This window comes from Rana temporaria, assembly GCF_905171775.1.
Source record: "Rana temporaria chromosome 9 unlocalized genomic scaffold, aRanTem1.1 chr9e, whole genome shotgun sequence".
In the NCBI taxonomy this organism is placed as follows: Eukaryota; Metazoa; Chordata; class Amphibia; order Anura; family Ranidae; genus Rana; species Rana temporaria.
This window is the reverse complement of record NW_024404481.1, coordinates 309,347-333,789: the sequence shown is the minus strand read 5'-3', so window position 1 is coordinate 333,789 and position 24,443 is coordinate 309,347. Positions and strand designations below refer to the sequence as shown.

At 47.3% G+C, this 24,443-nt stretch overlaps 1 protein-coding gene across 1 annotated transcript; it reads left to right on the top strand.

Moving 5' to 3' along the window:
- Positions 1-5,080: 5,080 nt before the first annotated feature.
- On the top strand, positions 5,081-22,334 carry LOC120921926 (probable alpha-ketoglutarate-dependent hypophosphite dioxygenase). Its single transcript, XM_040334434.1, has 6 exons — positions 5,081-5,491; positions 11,397-11,613; positions 12,441-12,532; positions 13,955-14,094; positions 14,214-14,318; positions 21,906-22,334. Exons 1-6 carry the CDS (start codon positions 5,284-5,286, stop codon positions 22,011-22,013), a joined length of 870 nt encoding a protein of 289 aa, XP_040190368.1. The 5' UTR covers positions 5,081-5,283; the 3' UTR covers positions 22,014-22,334.
- Positions 22,335-24,443: the final 2,109 nt, after the last annotated feature.

Genomic DNA, 24,443 nt, shown 5'->3' with positions numbered 1-24,443 from the left:
TACCCCTCTATAGACAGAGCCTGGAAAAAGTGTTCACACCCCTCTATATACAGCGCCATGAAAAAGTATTCATACCCCTTTAAATTTCCCAGATTTTGTTACAATTAAAAACATAAATGTATTTTATTGGGATTTTATGTGAGAGACACAAAGTGTCACATGATTGTGAAGTGGAAGGAAAATGATACAAATAAATCTGTGAAAGTTTGTGTGGGGGAGGGGCATTTGTATGGTGCCCCCCGGAGTCAATACTTTGTAGAACACCCTTTCTCTACAAGTCTTTTTGGGGGTGTCTCTACCAGCTTTGCACATCTAGAGAGGGACATTTCTCCTCCATTCTTCTTCTCTGTAAAATATCTCTGTCTCTGTCAGATTGGATGGAGAGCGTCTGTGATCAGCAATTTTCAAGTCTTGCCACAGATTCTCAATGTGATTTAGGTCTGGACTGTGACTGGGCCATTCTAACACATGAATAGGCTTTGATCTAATCCATTCCATTGTAGCTCTGGCTGTACTTTAGGGTCGTTGTCCTGCTGGAAGGTGAACCCCCCCCCCCCCCGGTCTCAAGTCCTTTCTTCTAAGATTGTCCTGTATTTGTCTCCATCCATCTTCCCATCAACTCTGACCAGCTTCCCTGTCCCTGCTGAAGAAAAGCATCCCCACCACATGATGCTGCCACCACCATGTTTCACAGTGGGGATGGTGTGTTCCGGGGGATGGGCAGTGTTAGTTTTCCCCACACATAGTGGAAAAGTAGAATTTTAGTGTCATGTGACCAGAGCACCTTCTTCCACATGTTTGCTGTGTCCCCTCCCCCACATGTTTGCTGTGTCCCCTCCCCCACATGTTTGCTGTGTCCCCTCCCCCACATGTTTGCTGTGTCCCCTCCCCCACATGTCCCTCCCCCACATGTATTTCTTTCTCCAATGTCTTTCTTCTTGTCACTCTTCCATAAAGGGCAGATGTGTGGAGAGACCACTAATAGTTGTCCTGTGGACAGATTCTCCCCCCTGAGCTGTGCAGCTCCTCCAGAGTTACCATGGGGCCTCTTGGCTGCTTCTCTGATGAATGCTCTCCTTGCCCGGCCCGGTCAGTTTAGGGGACGGCCATGTCTTGGTAGGTTTGCGGTTGTGCCGTACTCTTTCCATTTTCCGATGATGGATTGAACAGAATCTCTGTGAGATCTTCAAAGCTTGGGAGATCTTATAACCTCCCCCTGCTTTATACTTCTCCACAACTTTATCCCTGACCTGTCTGGTGTGTTTCTCTGCCTTCATGATGCTGTTTTGTTCACTAAGGTTCTCTAACAAACCTCGGAGGGCTTCACAGAACAGCTGTATTTATACTGAGATTACATGACACACAGGGGGACTCTATTTACTAATTAGGTGACTTCTGAAGGTGATTGGTTCCCCTAGATTTTAGTTATCAGAGTAAAGGAGGCGCCATACAAATGCCCCTCCCCCACACTTTTCACAGATTTATTTGTATCATTTTCCTTCCACTTCACAATTATGTGACGCTTTGTGTCTCTCACATAAAATCCCAATAAGTATCTCCTCATTTACATATTCTACGCCGACCGCAATGGAAGCGCCACCTAGCGGCCATCCAAAATATTGCAATCTAAGATAGGACGGCGCAAGCCGTCGTATCTTAGATATGTTTAAGCGTATCTCTGTTTGAGAATACACTTAAACATAAGTCGCGTAGATTCTGAGTTAGGTCGGCTTATCTACTGATGCGCCGGCCTAACTCTACCTGAATCTACCTAAAAATTCATATTTAATGAACAGAAAATGATAAATCTAAACACAATGGGCCAGATTCTCATAGAATCCGCGGCGGCGTAGTGTAAGCCATTTACACTACGCCACCGCAGCTTACTGGAGCAAGTGCCGCATTCGCCAAGCACTTGCTCCGTAATTTGCGGCAGCGTAGTGTAAATGGCCCGGCGTATGGCCGCGTAATTCAAAGGGGGCGGCTTGTATTCAAATTAAGCACGCCCCCGCGCCGATCGAACTGCGCATGCGCCGGGCGGAAAAATAGCCCAGTGCGCATGCTCCAGCTCACGACGAAAAATGTCAATGACGCCGACGTGAGCGTCATTGACGTAAAGTCGTATTCGCGGACGACTTAGGAAAACGACGTAACCGACGGAAAAAGACGACGCTGACCCGACGCCATACTTAACATGGCATACGGTGGACTGGCGTAAGGTTACCCCTCATATAGCAGGGGTAACCTTACGCTTACGGAAACGACGTAAATGACGACGACGCGGCGCAAATTCGTTCGGGAATCGGCGTATCAGGCTCATTTGCATAGTCAAATGAGACCTGAACGTAAACGCCACCTAGCGGCCAGCGTGGAATTACATCTAAGATCCGACGGTGTAAGTGACTTACACCTGTCGGATCTACGCCGTATCTATGCGAAAATGATTCTAGGAATCACTCGCATAGATACCCGGGGCCAAAAAACAGAGATACACCATCGTAACTCTTCTGAGAATCTGGCCCCCTATATAACAACGAGATACAAAGTCGTAATTTTATCTCCCAGAATTCCCGGGGCACAGCGGTCCCCCCGATATCCAATCAAAGCTCATATTTTATAAACCCAAAATCCAATAAAAAGAAAGAAAGTGATACAAAGTTCTATTTCATCTCCTGGAATTCCCGATCTCCTCCGATGTCCGATACAAATTATCAATTCAGAATTACAGAGAAATAAAGTTTCATAAAAAAGAAACAAGAGATACAAAGTTCTGTTTTATTTCCTGAGAAGAGGTGGGATTCCTGGGCCTCCCTCACCTTCACCCCCCACCGTCACCCCTCACCTCTCACCCCTCACCCCTCACCCCTCAACTTCACCCCTCACCTCTCACCTTCACCCCTCACCTCTCACCCCTCACCTTCACCCCCCACCGTCACCCCTCACCTCTCACCCTTCTCCCCTCACCCCTCATACTTCACCCCTCACCTCTCACCTTCACCCCTCACCTCTCACCCCTCACCTTCACCCCCCACCGTCACCCCTCACCTCTCACCCCTCACCCCTCACCCCTCAACTTCACTCCTCACCTCTCACCTTCACCCCTCACCTCTCACCCCTCACCTTCACCCCTCACCTCTCACCTTCACCCCTCACCTCTCACCCCTCACCTTCACCCCCCACCGTCACCCCTCACCTCTCACCCTTCACCCCTCACCCCTCAACTTCACCCCTCACCCCTCACCTCTCACCTTCACCCCTCACCTCTCACCCCTCACCTTCACCCCTCACCTCTCACCTTCACCCCTCACCTCTCACCCCTCACCTTCACCCCTCACCTTTCACCCCTCACCTCTCACCCCTCACCTTCACCCCACCCCTCACCTCTCACCCCTCACCTTCACCCCTCACCTCTCACCTTCACCCCTCACCCCTCACCTTCACCCCTCACCCCACCCCTCACCTCTCACCCCTCACCTTCACCCCTCACCTTCACCCCTCACCTTCACCCCTTACCCTTCACCCCTCACCTCTCACCCCCCACCCCTCACCTCTCACCTTCACCCCTCACCCCTCACCCCTCACCTTCACCCCTCACCCCACCCCTCACCTCTCACCCCTCACCTTCACCCATCACCTTCACCCCTTACCCTTCACCCCTCACCTCTCACCCCCCACCCCTCACCTTCACCCCTCACCCCTCACCTCTCACCCCTCACCCCTCACCCCTCAACTTCACCCCTCACCTCTCACCTTCACCCCTCACCTCTCACCCCTCACCTTCACCCCCCACCGTCACCCCTCACCTCTCACCCCTCACCCCTCACCCCTCAACTTCACCCCTCACCTCTCACCTTCACCCCTCACCTCTCACCCCTCACCTTCACCCCTCACCTCTCACCTTCACCCCTCACCTCTCACCCCTCACCTTCACCCCTCACCCCTCACCTCTCACCTTCACCCCTCACCTCTCACCTCTCACCTTTCACCCCTCACCTCTCACCCCTCACCTTCACCCCTCACCTTCACCCCACCCCTCACCTCTCACCCCTCACCTTCAACCCTCACCTCTCACCTTCACCCCTCACCCCTCACCTTCACCCCTCACCCCACCCCTCACCTCTCACCCCTCACCTTCACCCCTCACCTTCACCCCTCACCTTCACCCCTTACCCTTCACCCCTCACCTCTCGCCCCCCACCCCTCACCTCTCACCTTCACCCCTCACCCCTCACCCCTCACCTTCACCCCTCACCCCACCCCTCACCTCTCACCCCTCACCTTCACCCATCACCTTCACCCCTTACCCTTCACCCCTCACCTCTCACCCCCCACCCCTCACCTTCACCCCTCACCCCTCACCTCTCACCCCCCACGCCTCACCTCTCACCCCTCACCCCTCACCTCTCACCTTCACCCCTCACCTTCACCCCTCACCTCTCACCCCTCACCCCTCACCTTCACCCCTCACCTCTCACCCCCCACCCCTCACCCTTCACCCCTCACCCCCACCCCTCACCTCTCACCCCTCACCTTCACTCCTCACCTCTCACCTTTACCCCTCACCTTTACCCCTCACCTTCACCCCTCACCTCTCACCTTCACCCCTCACCTCTCACCCCTCACCTCTCACCCCTCACCCCTCACCTCTCACCCCTCACCCCTCATCTTCACCCCTCATCCTCACCTTCACCCCTCACCTCTCACCCCTCACCCCTCACCTCTCACCCCTCACCTCTCACCTCTCACCCCTCACCTTCACCCCTCACCCTTCACCCCTCACCTCTCACCCCTCACCCAATAAAAAATAATTATTTATGAATGTAGAAAGAGAAAATTGAATAAAATATAACAAAGAGATGCAACATTTTAATTTTGTTTCCATATTTCCTGGTCACTCAGGTGTCAGATTTATAATACAAAATTATATTTTATGAACAAAGTTATAAAATGTTGTTGTTTATTTTCCTGAGATGAAGTGGAATTCCCGGCCACTCTGATGACGTCACCACGTTGTCTGGTGATCTCTGTACAGTCAGACTGAAACCAGGAAATCCTTTTCTTTTAAAACTGTTATCTCTTATTACAGAAAACTTTCCGAGGAACCTCCGTCTCTTATTACCGAGACACCCAGGAAATGGATATTTAAGAAAGAAAATTTCCTTTCCAAGGGAATTGCTCCTAAAAATAGAAGATGGGGCGGAGCTTCACTCTCAGATTTTGTATATAAGTCATCACTCAACCCAGACAGTTATATTCCTCCATTCATCTCCATCAAACTCAACAATGAAGACCAACCAAATGAAGACTGACTCCACCCAGATGAAGGCTGACTCCACCCAGATGAAGGCTGACTCCACCCAGATGAAGGCTGACTCCACCCAGATGAAGACCCTCTATGATGACAATGGGTACCTGACCTCCGTAGACGTCCTCCTGGAGGAACAGCTTCTCCATGCCCTCCAAGAGTATGCAAAGCTGGAGGAGAAGTTTGGTGAGTGCAGACTTTACTTGGCTTGGTGTGTTGAAGGTGTTGAAGATAATTTTAGAAGTAAATTAAATCTTCCCTATGGCCCCCCTTCAGTCTTTTATCTGACCCCCAGCCCCCCTTCAGTCTTATATCTGACCAAAGCCCCCCCTTCAGTCTTATATCTGACCTCCAGCCCCCCTTCGGTCTTATATCTGACCCCCAGCCCCCCTTCAGTCTTATATCTGACCCCAGCCCCCTTCAGTCTTATATCTGACCTCCAGCCCCCCTTCAGTCTTATATCTGACCTCCAGCCCCCCTTCAGTCTTATATCTGACCCCCAGCCCCCCTTCAGTCTTATATCTGACCTCCAGCCCCCCTTCGGTCTTATATCTGACCCCCAGCCCCCCTCCAGTCTTATATCTGACCCCCAAGTCCCCCCTTCTGTCTTATAGCTATCCCCCAGCCTCCCCTTCAGTCTTATATCTGACCAGTGGCGGCTGGTGCTCAAAATTTTTGGGGGGGCGCAAACGAAAAAAAAACAATTGCAGCCTCACTGTACCTATCAATTGTCACCACTGTGCCATGCCATCAAATGCAGTCACTGTGCCATCAAAACGCAACCACTGTGCCATCAAAACGCAGCCACTGTGCCATGCCATCAAAACGCAGCCACCGTGCCATGCCATCAAAACGCAGCCACTGTGCCATCAAAACGCAGCCACTGTGCCATGCCATCAAAACGCAGCCACTGTGCCATGCCATCAAAACGCAGCCACTGTGCCATCAAAACGCAGCCACTGTGCCATGCCATCAAAACGCAGCCACCGTGCCATGCCATCAAAACACAGCCACTGTGCCATACCATCAAACGCAGCTACTGTGCCATCAATTGTCACCACTATGCCATCAAACACAGCCCCCAATTGTCGCCACTGTGCCCCCAATTGTTGCCACTGTGCCCCCAATTGTCACCACTGTGCCCCCAATTGTAGCCACTGTGCCCCCACTTGTTGCCACTGTGCCCCCACTTGTAGCCACTATGCCCCCACTTGTAGCCACTGTGCTCAGTACCCCCCCTGGCACTTACCTTTATGGCTTCTACGTCCCTCGATGTCCCTCGTCCCGCCCTCGATGACGCTTCAGCCAATCAGGTTACCTGATTGGCTGAGACGCCTGTCAGTCTTATCCTCGGACGTACGGCCGGTACGTCCCGAGGATGAGCTTCAGGAAGCCGACTACAGCGTCAGGGCTGGCCCTGATATGCACTTCCACACAGCCAGTCAGCTGCCGCTATTCAGCTGACTGGCACTCAACATCCGGCCAGCTGAATAGTGGGCGGCAGCGGCGAAAATATACAGATTCATACAGTGTATGAATCTGTATATTCTACTGGCTGTGAGCGAGCCAGAGGGGGCGGCGCTCCTGCGTCCCTATGGACACACCGCCACTGTATATGACCCCAGCCCCCCTTCAGTCTTATATCTGACCCCAGCCCCCCTTCAGTCTTATATCTGACCTCCAGCCCCCCTTCGGTCTTATATCTGACCCCCAGCCCCCCTTCAGTCTTATATCTGACCCCCAGCCTCCTCTTCAGTCTTATATCTGACCTCCAGCCCCCCTTCAGTCTTATATCTGACCCCCAGCCCCCCTCAAGTCTTATATCTGACCCCCAGCCCCCCTTCAGTCTTATATCTGACCCCCAGCCTCCTCTTCAGTCTTATATCTGACCTCCAGCCCCCCTTCAGTCTTATATCTGACCTCCAGCCCCCCTTCGGTCTTATATCTGACCCCCAGCCCCCCTTCAGTCTTATATCTGACCCCCAGCCCCCCTTCAGTCTTATATCTGACCCCCAGCCTCCTCTTCAGTCTTATATCTGACCTCCAGCCCCCCTTCAGTCTTATATCTGACCTCCAGCCCCCCTTCAGTCTTATATCTGACCCCAGCCCCCCTTCAGTCTTATATCTGACCCCCAGCCTCCTCTTCAGTCTTATATCTGACCTCCAGCCTCCCCTTCAGTCTTATATCTGACCCCAGCCCCCCTTCAGTCTTATATCTGACCCCCAGCCTCCTCTTCAGTCTTATATCTGACCCCCAGCCCCCCTTCAGTCTTATATCTGACCCCAGCCCCCCTTCAGTCTTATAGCTATCCCCCAGCCTCCCCTTCAGTCTTATATCTGACCCCCTGCCCCCCTTCAGTCTTATATCTGACCCCCAGCCTCCTCTTCAGTCTTATATCTGACCTCCAGCCCCCCTTCAGTCTTATATCTGACCCCCAGCCCCCCTTCAGTCTTATATCTGACCTCCAGCCCCCCTTCGGTCTTATATCTGACCCCCAGCCCCCCTTCAGTCTTATATCTGACCCCCAGCCCCCCTTCAGTCTTATATCTGACCCCCAGCCTCCTCTTCAGTCTTATATCTGACCTCCAGCCCCCCTTCAGTCTTATATCTGACCTCCAGCCCCCCTTCAGTCTTATATCTGACCCCAGCCCCCCTTCAGTCTTATATCTGACCCCCAGCCTCCTCTTCAGTCTTATATCTGACCTCCAGCCTCCCCTTCAGTCTTATATCTGACCCCAGCCCCCCTTCAGTCTTATATCTGACCCCCAGCCTCCTCTTCAGTCTTATATCTGACCCCCAGCCCCCCTTCAGTCTTATATCTGACCCCAGCCCCCCTTCAGTCTTATAGCTATCCCCCAGCCTCCCCTTCAGTCTTATATCTGACCCCCTGCCCCCCTTCAGTCTTATATCTGACCCCCAGCCTCCTCTTCAGTCTTATATCTGACCTCCAGCCCCCCTTCAGTCTTATATCTGACCCCCAGCCCCCCTTCAGTCTTATATCTGACCCCCAGCCCCCCTTCAGTCTTATATCTGACCTCCAGCCCCCCTTCAGTCTTATATCTGACCCCAGCCCCCCTTCAGTCTTATATCTGACCCCCAGCCTCCTCTTCAGTCTTATATCTGACCTCCAGCCTCCCCTTCAGTCTTATATCTGACCCCAGCCCCCCTTCAGTCTTATATCTGACCCCCAGCCTCCTCTTCAGTCTTATATCTGACCCCCAGCCCCCCTTCAGTCTTATATCTGACCCCCAGCCTCCTCTTCAGTCTTATATCTGACCCCCAGCCCCCCTTCAGTCTTATATCTGACCCCAGCCCCCCTTCAGTCTTATAGCTATCCCCCAGCCTCCCCTTCAGTCTTATATCTGACCCCCAGCCCCCCTTCAGTCTTATATCTGACCCCAGCCCCCCTTCAGTCTTATATCTGACCCCCAAGTTCCCCCTTCAGTCGTATAGCTATCCCCCCGCCTCCCCTTCAGTCTTATATCTGACCCCCAGCCTCCTCTTCAGTCTTGCACAGGTGTACCGCCTCCTCTCCTGGACTGAAATACCTTCCTTTGATTTTACTGCACACTGTGAGCTTCTCACAAAGTGCATTAGAAGCTGCAGTAAGTCAGATAGAGCCCCGCCTCAATTTCTGGTTGTAGGACATCCATTGTCATCTAGCACTTTCATAGGCGTGTGCACAGGGTGTGCCAGGTGTGCCCAGGCACACCCTAATCACCCTGTGTGGTAGAGGTTCCCCCTCCTGACCTGGCTCACCCCCGAAGCACTGCTGGCTTCCCTCCTCTCCGGCCAGCTGTTGCTGCAGGATGTTTTAGGATGAGTGGGGGAAAGGGCCAGTAAATATATAATTTACCAACCCCTTCCCTTTCTGAATGAACATTGTGAGTGATCTGTAGCGTGTGTTTGAGCTTTAGGGTGCACACCCTTATGCCATAGGCTGCGCACACCTATGAGCACTTCCCTCCTCGCATTTTGATATTTGCATAACTCCTCCCATGAGCATCAGGACGGAGGGCTCCTGAGGGTCAGCAGAGTCTTCCATTGGACAAAGACTTTCTGTATAACAGAGCTGATTGGCCACATGACTGTGTCACTGAGCGTGTAGACAGGCTGCTCTGTCCATACACGTCCAGGCCCCTGCCCATGCAGTGCCCCCCCTACAGACAGATCTTTTTTTTGCAAAATTGTATTTTTATTGGGTTATAAAAACAAGTAAGACATCACAGTATCAAAGTACAAAGTATTGAAACGTTCAACACAATGATGATACAGAAATTGTACAAAGAGAAAAAAAAGAACATGAAAGTAAATGACATATACATAGTGTCCAGGAACGCAGAACACAGAAGTGATCTGCATGAATCTACAGGATCATATAAAACAACTCTCAGGTATACATTAGAGGTACAAACAGAGAAAAAAAAAAAAACACAAGGGGAAAGCATATACTAAGGTGAGGGCAGTGACACAGGGGTCCCGTATCTCGAGAGATCCCAAGGTTCCCAGACTTTATCAAATTGTGGTATGGAATCGTTAACAGAGGCCGTCAAATATTCCATCCTCCGAATTTCAGCCACCAGGTGGAGAAATCTGGGCCATGGAGGCGGAGCACTAGACAACCAACACAACGGTACGAGCCTCTTGGCGGCCAATAGAATATAGGCGGCCAGCGGTTAGCTTTTTTGGTTAGACCTGGGAATGGGAGGCCCAAAAGAAAGTTCAATGGATCAAATGGAAGAGAAACTTCTATCACCTCCTGTACCAGCACCCTCACCTCCTGCCAGAAGGGTTGAACCAGGGAACATCTCCAAAAAATATGAAACAAAGAGCCAATATCATTTCCACAACACCAACAATGCGGCAGAACTGAGGGAACGTATATGTGTGAATTACATCAGGAGTTTTATACCAAAACATGAGACTTTTAATAGACGTTTCCCGATGGATCACACATTTAGAGGATTTAAAGGTAGAGGACCAAATCTTATCCCAGTTTTGGACCGTAATAGGCTTACCCAATAGGTGGGACCACTTTCTCATGTAAAGGTGTGTGGTTTCAGAAAGAGGGATTGACCCATGGAGGATACGGTGAATAGAGGATATTAGGTGTAATTGGTGGGGGCCCTGGGCACATAGAAACTCAAAAGCCGTCGGTTTGTCGAGAGTCAGGGTAGAAGATTTGGATTGAAAGAAATGCCTCACCTGCAGGTAAAAATAAAAAAGGTGGTTGGGTATATTGAATTTTTTGCGTAAAATATCAAAGCTATACAATCTCCGTGTCACAGGATGCACTAAGTTTCGGAGTTGAAATAGAGGTACGTCGAGCCACGGAGATATCCTACCCAATGAGATGCTATCAGGTATAACTGGGTTAAACAAAACATTCGCCAATGTGGAGGGCAGGGTGAGGCAAGGGAGTGGCTTTTGAGACATTTATGCCAGATGGCTAAAGTGAAAACCATTGGGGCCGTGCATTGACGCTTAAAAATAGGATCTAGGGATAAAGGGGCGCCCCAAATCAACGAGCAAGGGTGAGCCGGATACAACACCCCCTTTTCAATGGCGGCTACAGACAGATCTTCAGGCACTTCATTGGTTCCTCCACCAAGCTCCCACACCAAGGGGCGCCATTCATCGGCCAATCTCTCTCATCGTCCTGGTCACAGGTCCTTCGCCCCCTTAGTGCCCAGAGCCCCTACCTACAAGGGCCCGTGTTTTACTCCTGGTTCAGGTCAGAGATCCCAGCGTCAATCCAAACACTTGGGGCCCATGATACACAGGGGCCCGAGTCACCATGTTACCTGAGGAGGTCATCTGTCACCACCAGGGGGAACTCCAACCACCACGGGGGATGGAAATGTGTGTGCCTCGGGGAGGGGCAGTAAAGAGAACCTGTTGTTATGATTCAGGTGCCCGTCCTTCGCAGACAGAGAGACTCTATGACTGAGCGCCCCGGGGGGGGGAGGTCCCAGGCAGGGACTCTGTCCAAGTTGTCCGGATGAATAAAGTTACCCGTGTTTAAATTTTCTTCAAAGTGCAGCCATTTTTATCCCTTTTGATTTGTACAAACCGGCATTTATCTTTCAGGGAAGGAGTACACTCAGTACAGTCTACACAACGTCCACTTGGAGTATGAATGGGTGATGAACCTAACCACCCACCCCAATCTGCTGGAAGCCATCACCGCTGTGCTGGGCCCCAACGTCATCCTCCTGGACTCCAGGTTTATCTGCAAGTATCCCGCCAGGGATGTCCCTCACAAAGAGGATACGGCACCATATGTGGCCTGGCATCAAGACATAAAGTAAGTGGAGAAGGATGTGTCAATGATCGATGGATAATCAATACGTAATGATTGATGAATGATCAGTATATAGAGATCGATGAATGATCAATACATAATGATTGATGAATGATCAGTATATAGAGATCGATAAATGATCAATACATAATGATTGATGAATGATCAGTATATAGAGATCGATGGATAATCAATACATAATGATTGATGAATGATCAGTATATAGAGATCGATGAATGATCAATACATAATGATTGATGAATGATCAGTATATAAAGATCGATGGATAATCAATACATAATGATTGATGAATGATCAGCTTATAGAGATCGATGAATGATCAATACATAATGATTGATGAATGATCAGTATATAGAGATCGATGGATAATCAATACATAATGATTGATGATGAATCAGCTTATAGAGATCGATGAATGATCAATGCATAATGATTGATGAATGATCCGTATATGAAAATCGATGAATGATCAATACATAATGATTGATGATCAGTATATAGGGATCGATGAATGATCAATACATAATGATCAACAAACGATCAATAAATTATCAATACATGTAGATTGATGAAGGATCAATACATAATAATCAATGAATAATCCACGCATTGTAATTGATGAATAATTTATATTTGAAGATCAATCTGGGGCAGCTCTGCATGGCAGCCAATCAGCTTCTAACTTCAGCTTCTTCAATGAAGCTGATTGGTTTCTATGCAGAGCTTCCCCAGATTTTGAATTCTCTGGTTTTAGTAAATCCCCTCCAAAGATTGACGAATGATCTTTACAACAATGGTGTCCTTTGCAGATATTGGGGATTCGAGGGCGGTCCCGTGGCCTCAGTGTGGTTGGCATTCGATGACGTGGACGCCGAAAATGGAGTTCTGCAAATTATTCCAGGTAATCTCACCGCTGTGTCCGCAATGTTACATTGTATACACATTCCCACACACTGTGATTATTATTATCATTCATATTATTATTATATTATGACTAAAACATTATTATCACTATTGCTGCTCTTATTATTATTATTATTATTATTATTATTATTATTATTAGCAACATTATTATCACTATTTCTGTTAATATTTTTATTAGCATTGTTATTTATTGTTATTATTATTATTATTATTATTATTATCACTTTTATTATTATTATTATTATTATTATTATTATTAGTAGTAGTAGTAGTAGTAGTAGGGTTAGTTATTGTTAATATTATTATTATTTATTTTTTTATTATTATTATTATTATTATTATTATTATCACTTTTATTATTATTATTATTATTATTATTATTATTATTATTATTATTATTAGTAGTAGGTAGTAGTAGTAGGGTTAGTTATTGTTAATATTATTATTATTATTATTATTTTTTTTATTATTATTATTATTATTATTATTATTATCACTATTATTATTATTATTATTATTATTAGTATGGTTAGTTATCGTTATTATTAATATTTTTAATATGATTATTATAATTGTTGTATTATTATTATCACTTTTATTATTATTATTATTATTATTATTATTATTATTAGTAGTAGTAGTAGTAGTAGTAGTAGTAGTAGGGTTAGTTATTGTTAATATTATTATTATTTATTTTTTTATTATTATTATTATTATTATTATCACTTTTATTATTATTATTATTATTATTATTATTATTATTATTATTATTATTATTATTATTAGTAGTAGGTAGTAGTAGTAGGGTTAGTTATTGTTAATATTATTATTATTATTATTTATTTTTTTATTATTATTATTATTATTATTATCACTATTATTATTATTATTATTATTAGTATGGTTAGTTATTGTTATTATTAATATTTTTAATATGATTATTATAATTGTTGTATTATTATTATTATTATTATTATTATTATTATTATTATTATCACTATTGCTGTTATTATTATTGTTTTTTTTATGATTGTTATTTCTAATTATTATTTTATTATGATTATTACCGTTTTATTATTATTTGTATAACTATTATTATTAGTAGTATATTATTATTATTTTATTATTTTTATTATTATTATTATTATTATTATTATTATTATTATTAGTATGGTTAGTTATTGTTATTATTAATATTTTTAATATGATTATTATAATTGTTTTATTATTATTATTATTATCACTATTGCTGTTATTATTATTGTTTTTTTTATTATTATTTCTAATTATTATTTTATTATGATTATTACTATTTTCTTATTATTTGTATCCTTATTATTGTTATTATTATATTATTATTCTGAGTTTATTAGTATGCTGATGATTGTTCCCCTTCCAGGGAGCCACAAGCAGGGGATCCTGGAGCACAGAGTGGCGGAAGTTCCCGGGAATATGCTGACAGCCAATCAGGAGATTCCGAAGCACCTGGTGAACGCGGAGGATCTGGTGGAGTGTCCGCTGAAAGCCGGACAAATGTCGGTAAGTGAAATCCTCCTGCGGGGTAATCTGATCATATCACATGAAAGATCCAGATCATACCAAAGATATCGATCCGTCCCGGCGCCGAGTCCTCACTGCCCTCTTCTTTCTATTGGCAGGTTCATGACGGACTGACAGTTCACGCCAGCGAGCCAAACATGTCCGACAGAAGGCGCTGCGGATTCGTCATCCGCTATGTTCCCACTACGGCTTACCCAGTACAGGTCAGTGACACCAAATCTCGACTCATAAAGTGGACTTTTGGCGGTACAGGTAATTCATGTAAAAGATCTATAAATATTTATCCATAAAAAAGGCATATATGAAGAAAATTGTATACATAACTGTGAGAAAAGAGTATAGTATCAGCATATGATCTCCGTACATATTACATAGAATGCTTCAAATAAAGCTTATACTATGCAGATATACTCATAACATGAGAACCTATAGCATCAGAGAGTGTATAGAAACATGAGAACCTATAGCATCAGAGAGTGTATAGAAACATGAGAACCTATAGCATCAGAGAGTGTATAGAAACATGAGAACCTATAGCATCAGAGAGTGTATAGAAACATGAGAACCTACAGCATCAGAGAGTGTATAGAAACATGAGAACCTATAGCATCAGAGAGTGTATAGAAACATGAGAACGTATAGCATCAGAGAGTGTATAGAAACATGAGAACCTATAGCATCAGAGAGTGTATAGAAACATGAGAACCTATAGCATCAGAGAGTGTATAGAAACATGAGAACGTATAGCATCAGAGAGTGTATAGAAACATGAGAACCTATAGCATCAGAGAGTGTATAGAAACATGAGAACCTATAGCATCAGAGAGTGTATAGAAACATGAGAACCTATAGCATCAGAGAGTGTATAGAAACATGAGAACCTACAGCATCAGAGAGTGTATAGAAACATGAGAACCTATAGCATCAGAGAGTGTATAGAAACATGAGAACCTATAGCATCAGAGAGTGTATAGAAACATGAGAACCTATAGCATCAGAGAGTGTATAGAAACATGAGAACCTATAGCATCAGAGAGTGTATAGAAACTTTTAATTCTTGAAACTGAGTTACATATGCGAAATGGTAGATCTTGCTTTTACTCTCGACTTGTTTCGCGTACAGGACGCTTCATCAGGAGCATAGAGGTCTAATGACAAACATACATAACACGGACAAGGAACATCAAAAGATGTCAATTAGTTAAACCAGTTTATACATAAAACACGCAAACTTTTCTAATCTATTTAGAGAATAGCGAGAGAAAAAACATTTCAACAGATAAGACGTAAAGTCGGTTTTCCACGTACAGATTAATCAGGTCTCCGCAAAAGTATGTGGATCAGACCATTAATAGTAAAGTAGGGTATATACAGCGCTGTTACCTGTTGTCCTCATGAAGATCTACCATTTCGCATATGGAACTCAGTTTCAAGAATTAAAAGTTTCTATACACTCTCTGATGCTATAGGTTCTCATGTTTCTATACACTCTCTGATGCTATAGGTTCTCATGTTTCTATACACTCTCTGATGCTATAGGTTCTCATGTTTCTATACACTCTCTGATGCTATACGTTCTCATGTTTCTATACACTCTCTGATGCTATAGGTTCTCATGTTTCTATACACTCTCTGATGCTATAGGTTCTCATGTTTCTATACACTCTCTGATGCTGTAGGTTCTCATGTTTCTATACACTCTCTGATGCTGTAGGTTCTCATGTTTCTATACACTCTCTGATGCTATAGGTTCTCATGTTTCTATACACTCTCTGATGCTATAGGTTCTCATGTTTCTATACACTCTCTGATGCTGTAGGTTCTCATGTTTCTATACACTCTCTGATGCTATACGTTCTCATGTTTCTATACACTCTCTGATGCTATAGGTTCTCATGTTTCTATACACTCTCTGATGCTGTAGGTTCTCATGTTTCTATACACTCTCTGATGCTGTAGGTTCTCATGTTTCTATACACTCTCTGATGCTATAGGTTCTCATGTTTCTATACACTCTCTGATGCTATAGGTTCTCATGTTTCTATACACTCTCTGATGCTATAGGTTCTCATGTTTCTATACACTCTCTGATGCTGTAGGTTCTCATGTTTCTATACACTCTCTGATGCTATAGGTTCTCATGTTTCTATACACTCTCTGATGCTGTAGGTTCTCATGTTTCTATACACTCTCTGATGCTATAGGTTCTCATGTTTCTATACACTCTCTGATGCTATAGGTTCTCATGTTTCTATACACTCTCTGATGCTATAGGTTCTCATGTTTCTATACACTCTCTGATGCTATAGGTTCTCATGTTTCTATACACTCTCTGATGCTATAGGTTCTCATGTTTCTATACACTCTCTGATGCTATACGTTCTCATGTTTCTATACACTCTCTGATGCTATAGGTTCTCATGTTTCTATACACTCTCTGATGCTGTAGGTTCTCATGTTTCTATACACTCTCTGATGCTATACGTTCTCATGTTTCTATACACTCTCTGATGCTATAGGTTCTCATGTTTCTATACACTCTCTGATGCTGTAGGTTCTCATGTTTCTATACACTCTCTGATGCTGTAGGTTCTCATGTTTCTATACACTCTCTGATGCTATAGGTTCTCATGTTTCTATACACTCTCTGATGCTGTAGGTTCTCATGTTTCTATACACTCTCTGATGCTATAGGTTCTCATGTTATGAGTATATCTGCATAAGCTTTTCTATGTAATATGTACGGAGATCATATGCTGATACTATACTCTTTTCTCACAGTTATGTATACAATTTCCTTCATATATGCCTTTTTTATGGATAAATATTTATAGATCTTTTACATCAAAGGGTCACTAAAGGAAATTTTTTTTTTGCTGAAATGACTGTTTACAGGGTATAGAGACATAAAAGTTAACTGATTCCTTTTAAAAATGATTAAAAATAGATTAAAGCGGAGGTTCGCCGCTAAAATGCTGTTTTTACCCTTAGGCCTAGTACACACGAGAGGATTTATCCGCGGATACGGTCCAACGGACCGTTTCCGCGGATAAATCCTCTCGAGGATTTCCACGGATTTGGATCCGATGGAGTGTACTCACCATAGGATCGAAATCCGCGCCGAAATCCTCTGGCGATGATGTGTCGCGCCGTTGCCGCGATTATGACGCGGCGACGTGCGCGACGCTGTCATATAAGGAATTCCACGCATGCGTCGAATCATTACGACGCATGCGGGGGATCCCTTCGGACGGATGGATCCGGTGAGTCTATACAGACCAGCGGATCCATCCGTTGGGATGGATTCCAGCAGATAGATTTGTTTAGCATGTCAGCGAATATTCGATCTGCTGGAATCCATCCCAGGGGAGAAATATCCGCGGAAACAGATCCGCTGGATTGTACACACCAGGGGATCTATCCGCTGGAGCCGGTCCGCGGATCAATTCCAGCGGATGGATCCTCTCGTGTGTACGGGGCCTCAGATGGAGGCTCATTTAGTCTAGGGGAATCGGCTAGTTGTTTTAAAATCCGAGCATTACTTACCGTTGTAGAGGGCGATCTTCTCTACCACTTCCGGGTATGGGTCTTCGGGAGCGGGCGTTCCTTCTTGATTGACAGTCTTCCAACAGGCTTCCGACGGTCGCATCCATCGCGTCACTCGTAGCCGAAAGAAGCCGAACGTCGGTGCGCAGGCGCAGTATAGGGCCGCACCGACGTTCGGCTTCTTTCGGCTACTCGTGACGCGATGGATGCGACCGTCGGAAGCCTCTCGGAAGCCTGTTGGAAGACCCATACCCGGAAGTGGCGGAGAAGATGCAGCTCGAAAACGGGTAAGTACTGCTCATATTTTAAAACAACTAGCCGATTCCCCTAGAGAAAACGAGCCTCAGACTAAGGGTAAAAGAGTAAAAACGGCATTTATGGGTGAACTCCCGCTTTAAATTCAATCATATAATGTGCCTCTAGTTTCACTTTCGGTTTTAAACTGGTTTCATGTTTCTGTGAAGTAAAGAGACACACAGAACAAAAACAAACAAATCCAGGGCAGTGTTTTGTTTTTAAAATGAATCTGATTGGTTCTGAGGAGTTTTAGACACACAGCTTAGACCACCGTGAGAAATCTCCCAGTACCATGGTTATAAGGAAACAGACAAGCAGGAAGTGTGGAGATTACAGCAGAATTACAGCAACATCAAAGCAAAAACGAGCAATGAGGACATGAAACCAGTACTGCAGTAAGGTAAAGGAAGCTATTTAGCTAAAAAAAAAATTTCCTTCAGTGACCCTTTAATTACTGGTACCGCCAAAAGTCCACTTTATTAGTCGCGATTCATTTCCATTTCCATGTTATCGGGACGTTGGTACGCTCAAATAGTTGCATTCACAGTCACTAGTCGCCCCGTGTTTTATGTATATCCTGGCAAGGTCCACTTAAATGTTCCCAAAAGTATTGGGACGCCTGCCTTTACACGCACATGAACCTTAATGACATCCCATAAAATTATGCAAAATGTCTTGGTATGCTGACGCCTTAAGAGTTCCCTTCACTGGAACAAAGGCGCCAACAAAGCCCCTTAAAAAAAAAAACCCCACCATAATTCCCCCTCCACCCCACACCATAATTCCCCCTCCACCAAACGATTTGGACCAGTGCACAAATCAAGGTCCATAAAGACATGGAGGAGCGAGTTTGGGGTGAAGAAACTTGCCTGCACAGAGTCCTGACCTCAAACTGATAGAACACCTTTGGAATGAATTACAGCGGAGACTGTGAGTCAGGCCTTCTCATCCAACATCAGTGCCTGACCTCACAAATGCTCTTCTGGACGAATGGTCAAACATTCCCATAGACACACCCCTAAACCTTGTGGACGGCCTTCCCATAGACACACCCCTAAACCTTGTGGACGGCCTTCTCATAGACACACCCCTAAACCTTGTGGACGACCTTCCCATAGACACACCCCTAAACCTTGTGGACGGCCTTCCCATAGACACCCTCCTAAACCTTGTGGATGGCCTTCCCATAGACACACCCCTAAACCTTGTGGACAGCCTTCCCATAGACACACCCCTAAACCTTCTGGACGGCCTTCCGATAGACACACCCCTAAACCTTGTGGATGGCCTTCCCATAGACACTCCCCTAAACCTTGTGGACGGCCTTCCCATAGACACACCCCTAAACCTTGTGGACCTCCTTCCCATAGACACACCCCTAAACCTTGTGGACGGCCTTCCCATAGACACACCCCTAAACCTTGTGGACGGCCTTCCCATAGACACACCCCTAAACCTTGTGGATGGCCTTCCCATAGACACACCCCTAAACCTTGTGGACGGCCTTCCCATAGACACACCCCTAAACCTTGTGGACAGCCTTCCCATAGACACCCTCCTAAACCTTGTGGATGGCCTTCCCATAGACACACCCCTAAACCTTGTGGACGGCCTTCCGATAGACACACCCCTAAACCTTGTGGACGGCCTTCCCATAGACACACCCCTAAACCTTGTGGACGGCCTTCCCATAGACGCACCCCTAAACCTTGTGGGCGGCCTTCCCATAGACACACCCCTAAACCTTGTGGACAGACCTTCCCATAGACACACCCCTAAACCTTGTGGGCGGCCTTCCCATAGACACCCCCCTAAACCTTGTGGATGGCCTTCCCATAGACACACCCCTAAACCTTGTGGACGGCCTTCCCATAGACACACCCCTAAACCTTGTGGACGGCCTTCCCATAGACACACCCCTAAACCTTGTGGACGGCCTTCCCATAGACACCCCCCTAAACCTTGTGGACGGCCTTCCCATAGACACACCCCTAAACCTTGTGGACGGCCTTCCCATAGACACACCCCTAAACCTTGTGGACCTCCTTCCCATAGACACACCCCTAAACCTTGTGGACGGCCTTCCCATAGACACACCCCTAAACCTTGTGGACGGCCTTCCCATAGACACACCCCTAAACCTTGTGGATGGCCTTCCCATAGACACACCCCTAAACCTTGTGGACGGCCTTCCCATAGACACACCCCTAAACCTTGTGGACAGCCTTCCCATAGACACCCTCCTAAACCTTGTGGATGGCCTTCCCATAGACACACCCCTAAACCTTGTGGACGGCCTTCCGATAGACACACCCCTAAACCTTGTGGACGGCCTTCCCATAGACACACCCCTAAACCTTGTGGACGGCCTTCCCATAGACACACCCCTAAACCTTGTGGGCGGCCTTCCCATAGACACCCTCCTAAACCTTGTGGATGGCCTTCCCATAGACACACCCCTAAACCTTGTGGACGGCCTTCCCATAGACACACCCCTAAACCTTGTGGACGGCCTTCCCATAGACACACCCCTAAACCTTGTGGACGGCCTTCCATAGACACCCCCCTAAACCTTGTGGACGGCCTTCCCATAGACACACCCCTAAACCTTGTGGACGGCCTTCCCATAGACACACCCCTAAACCTTGTGGACTGCCTTCCCATAGAGACACCCCTAAACCTTGTGGATGGCCTTCCCATAGACACACCCCTAAACCTTGTGGACGGCCTTCCCATAGACACACCCCTAAACCTTGTGGACAGCCTTCCCATAGACACCCTCCTAAACCTTGTGGATGGCCTTCCCATAGACACACCCCTAAACCTTGTGGACGGCCTTCCGATAGACACACCCCTAAACCTTGTGGACGGCCTTCCCATAGACACACCCCTAAACCTTGTGGACGGCCTTCCCAGAAGAGGTGAAGGTGTTATAGCTGCAAAGGGCGGAGCCAACTCAATATTGAACCCTCCGGACTAAGACTGGGGGGTCATTAAAGTTCATGTGTGTGTAAAGGCCGGCGTCCCAATACTTTTGGCAATATAGCGTATGTTTGACATCACAAGTCATAGATCTATAGATATGTTGGGGGTCCCATTCTGTAAAATGAAAGCGATGGGAGCCGCACTCTGGTCCATAACATTTTATTCTGCAACAAAATCCGCCACGTTTCAGGGACTCCACACACTTCATCAGGGCCAAAATCAGGATAATAAAGAAAAGAACAGAAATATTTCTACACATAACTATATTTTTTATTGGGGTCCCGCAGGTCACCATGGCTGTTGGGCCTTCAGGACCGCCCACCACATATGATGTCACAAGGGGTTCAGCGCTCTGATTCCACAAATAGTCCACTAAACAAAACCCATTCCTTTTCCTGTCTATGTCCCTGTTGGAGATTCCCCCTCACTTCCTGTCTGTTGATATGTTGTCACCAGGACAGGAAGTGAGGTGAATCCTCCCTAGTGAAGCCCCTGGTAGCAGTAAAAACCTGATTCTCACATGATCTGACTGGGAGCTCCATGTAGGTGTGTGCAAGGGGTGTGCCAGGTGTGCCTGGGCACACCCTAATCACTACGTGCCGATTCCCACTACTCCCCAGACTTCTCCCAGTGCTGCTGGCCTCCCTCCTCTCCCCCCAGCTGCTGTTTCAGGATGGAGAGTGGGGGAAGTGGCTAACAAATATGTCTCACTCACTCACTGTGTTCATTCTTAGGTTTCCTATGCTTGAGTTTGTGAATGAAGGAAGCCGCTCAGCACAGAGCTCCTCCCATTCATTCCCTGTGCAGTGCAGCTGAGGCTGCAGAGAAAGGCGGGTGTTTGAGTTTTGGGGTGCACACCTATGGAGCCCCCAATACCTGCACACACCTCTGTAGACACGACGGGCGGATTCAGATGTTGGATTTCTTATGCATACTAACAATGGTGTGACCTTCTATTCCAGGATCCCGAGCGACCCCGGACTTTCCCCGCGACCGTCCTGGTGGCCGGAACCAATGAATACAATCATTTCCAGGACCACGCCCCCAACTTCTTCACCAAGACGCTGTAATGCGTCTCTCTTTAGGACCCGATGGGCCCCCCAGTGCTGATCGTTTCTTCTTCATGGAAAATCCCGATTCTGTCTTCTGTGTTATTTATTATTTATTGATCAAGTTGTATTTATTTGTATCTCGTAAGTATAGTGAGGCTGCGTTCACTTCAACCGGCCAATCAAATGCTGGCAAATGCTGTATTGTCCATTCCCTGGCACATGATTGGCTTCCATCCATTCCCGGAGCTGAGCGAACTCTTCTCCTTCATAATGATTATAGAACGGCATTTTCTCTCTGACCAATCGATTGTCTGTGAAATAAAGTTTTTTCTATAAACATGAACTGTGTGTGTTCCTTGGTTCCACCCACTACCCACCTCCAAGCACCGTTCCTTGGTTCCACCCACTACCCACCTCCAAGCACCGTTCCTTGGTTCCACCCACTACCCACCTCCAAGCACCGTTCCATGGTTCCACCCACTACCCACCTCCAAGCACCGTTCCTTGGTTCCACCCACTACCCACCTCCAAGCACCGTTCCTTGGTTCCACCCACTACCCACCTCCGAGCACCGTTACTGGGTTCCATCACTACCCACCTCCAAGCACCGTTCCTTGGTTCCACCCCCTACCTCCTCCGAGCACCATTCCTGGGTTCCATCACTACCCACCTCCACTCACCTTTCCTGGGTTCCATCACTACCCACCTCCGAGCACCGTTCCTTGGTTCCACCCACTACCCACCTCCGAGCACCGTTCCTGGGTTCCATCACTACCCACCTCCAAGCACCGTTCCTTGGTTCCACCCCCTACCTCCTCCGAGCACCATTCCTGGGTTCCATCACTACCCACCTCCACTCACCTTTCCTGGGTTCCATCACTACCCACCTCCGAGCACCGTTCCTGGGTTCCACCCCCTACCCACCTCCAAGCACCGTCCCTTGGTTCCATCACTACCCACCTCCAAGCACCATTCCTTGGTTCCACCCCCTACCCACCTCCAAGCACCGTCCCTTGGTTCCATCACTACCCACCTCCAAGCACCATTCCTTGGTTCCACCCCCTACCTCCTCCGAGCACCATTCCTGGGTTCCATCACTACCCACCTCCACTCACCGTTCCTGGGTTCCATCACTACCCACCTCCGAGCACCGTTCCTGGGTTCCATCACTACCCACCTCCAAGCACCGTTCCTTGGTTCCATCACTACCCACCTCCAAGCACCGTTCCTTGGTTCCACCCCCTACCCACCTCCAAGCACCGTTCCTGGGTTCCATCACTACCCACCTCCGAGCACCGTTCCTGGGTTCCATCACTACCCACCTCCAAGCACCGTTCCTTGGTTCCACCCACTACCCACCTCCAAGCACCGTTCCTTGGTTCCACCCACTACCCACCTCTGAGCACCGTTCCTTGGTTCCACCCACTACCCACCTCTGAGCACCGTTCCTAGGTTCCATCACTACCCACCTCCAAGCACCGTTCCTTGGTTCCACCCACTACCCACCTCCAAGCACCGTTCCTTGGTTCCACCCACTACCCACCTCCAAGCACCGTTCCTTGGTTCCACCCACTACCCACCTCCGAGCACTGTTCCTTGGTTCCACCCCTTACCTACCTCTCAGCACCGTTCCTTGTTTCCACCCTTTACCCACCTCTTAACATGTTCCTCGGTTCCACCCACTACCCACCTCTGAGCATCGCTCCTTGGTTCCACCCACTACCCACCTCCAAGCACCCTTCCCTTGGATCCACCCGCTACCCACCTCCAAGCACTGTTCCTTGATTCCACCCACTACCCACCTCCAAGCACCGTTCCTTGGTTCCATCACTACCCACCTCCAAGCATCGTTCCTTGGTTCCACCCCCTACCCACCTCCAAGCACCGTTCCTGGGTTCCATCAGTACCCACCTCCGAGCACCGTTCCTTGGTTCCATCACTACCCACCTCCAAGCACCGTTCCTGGGTTCCATCACTACCCACCTCCAAGCACCGTTCCTGGGTTCTATCACTACCCACCTCCGAGCACCGTTCCTTGGTTCCATCACCACCCACCTCCGAGCATCGTTCCTTGGTTCCTCCAAGCACCGTTCCTTGGTTCCACCCCCTACCCACCTCCAAGCACCGTTTTTTGGTTCCATCACTACCCACCTCCGAGCACCGTTCCTTGGTTCCACCCCTTACCTACCTCTCAGCACCGTTCCTTGGTTCCACCCCTTACCTACCTCTCAGCACCCTTCCCTGTTTCCACCCTTTACCCACCTCTTAACATGTTCCTTGGTTCCACCCACTACCCACCTCCGAGCACCGTTCCTTGGTTCCACCCACTACCCACCTCCAAGCACCGTTCCTTGGTTCCATCACTACCCAACTCCGAGCACCGTTCCTTGGTTCCATCACTACCCACCTCCAAGCACCGTTCCTGGGTTCCATCACTACCCACCTCCA

Bases quoted from the DNA above. Each gene is read 5' to 3' on its own strand.
- LOC120921926 (XM_040334434.1), top strand. From the start codon at position 5,284: ATGAAGACCAACCAAATGAAGACTGACTCCACCCAGATGAAGGCTGAC. The intron at 11,614-12,440 runs GTAAGTGGAGAA...TGTCCTTTGCAG, and splicing joins GCCTGGCATCAAGACATAAA to ATATTGGGGATTCGAGGGCG. The intron at 14,319-21,905 runs GTCAGTGACACC...CTTCTATTCCAG, and splicing joins CTACGGCTTACCCAGTACAG to GATCCCGAGCGACCCCGGAC.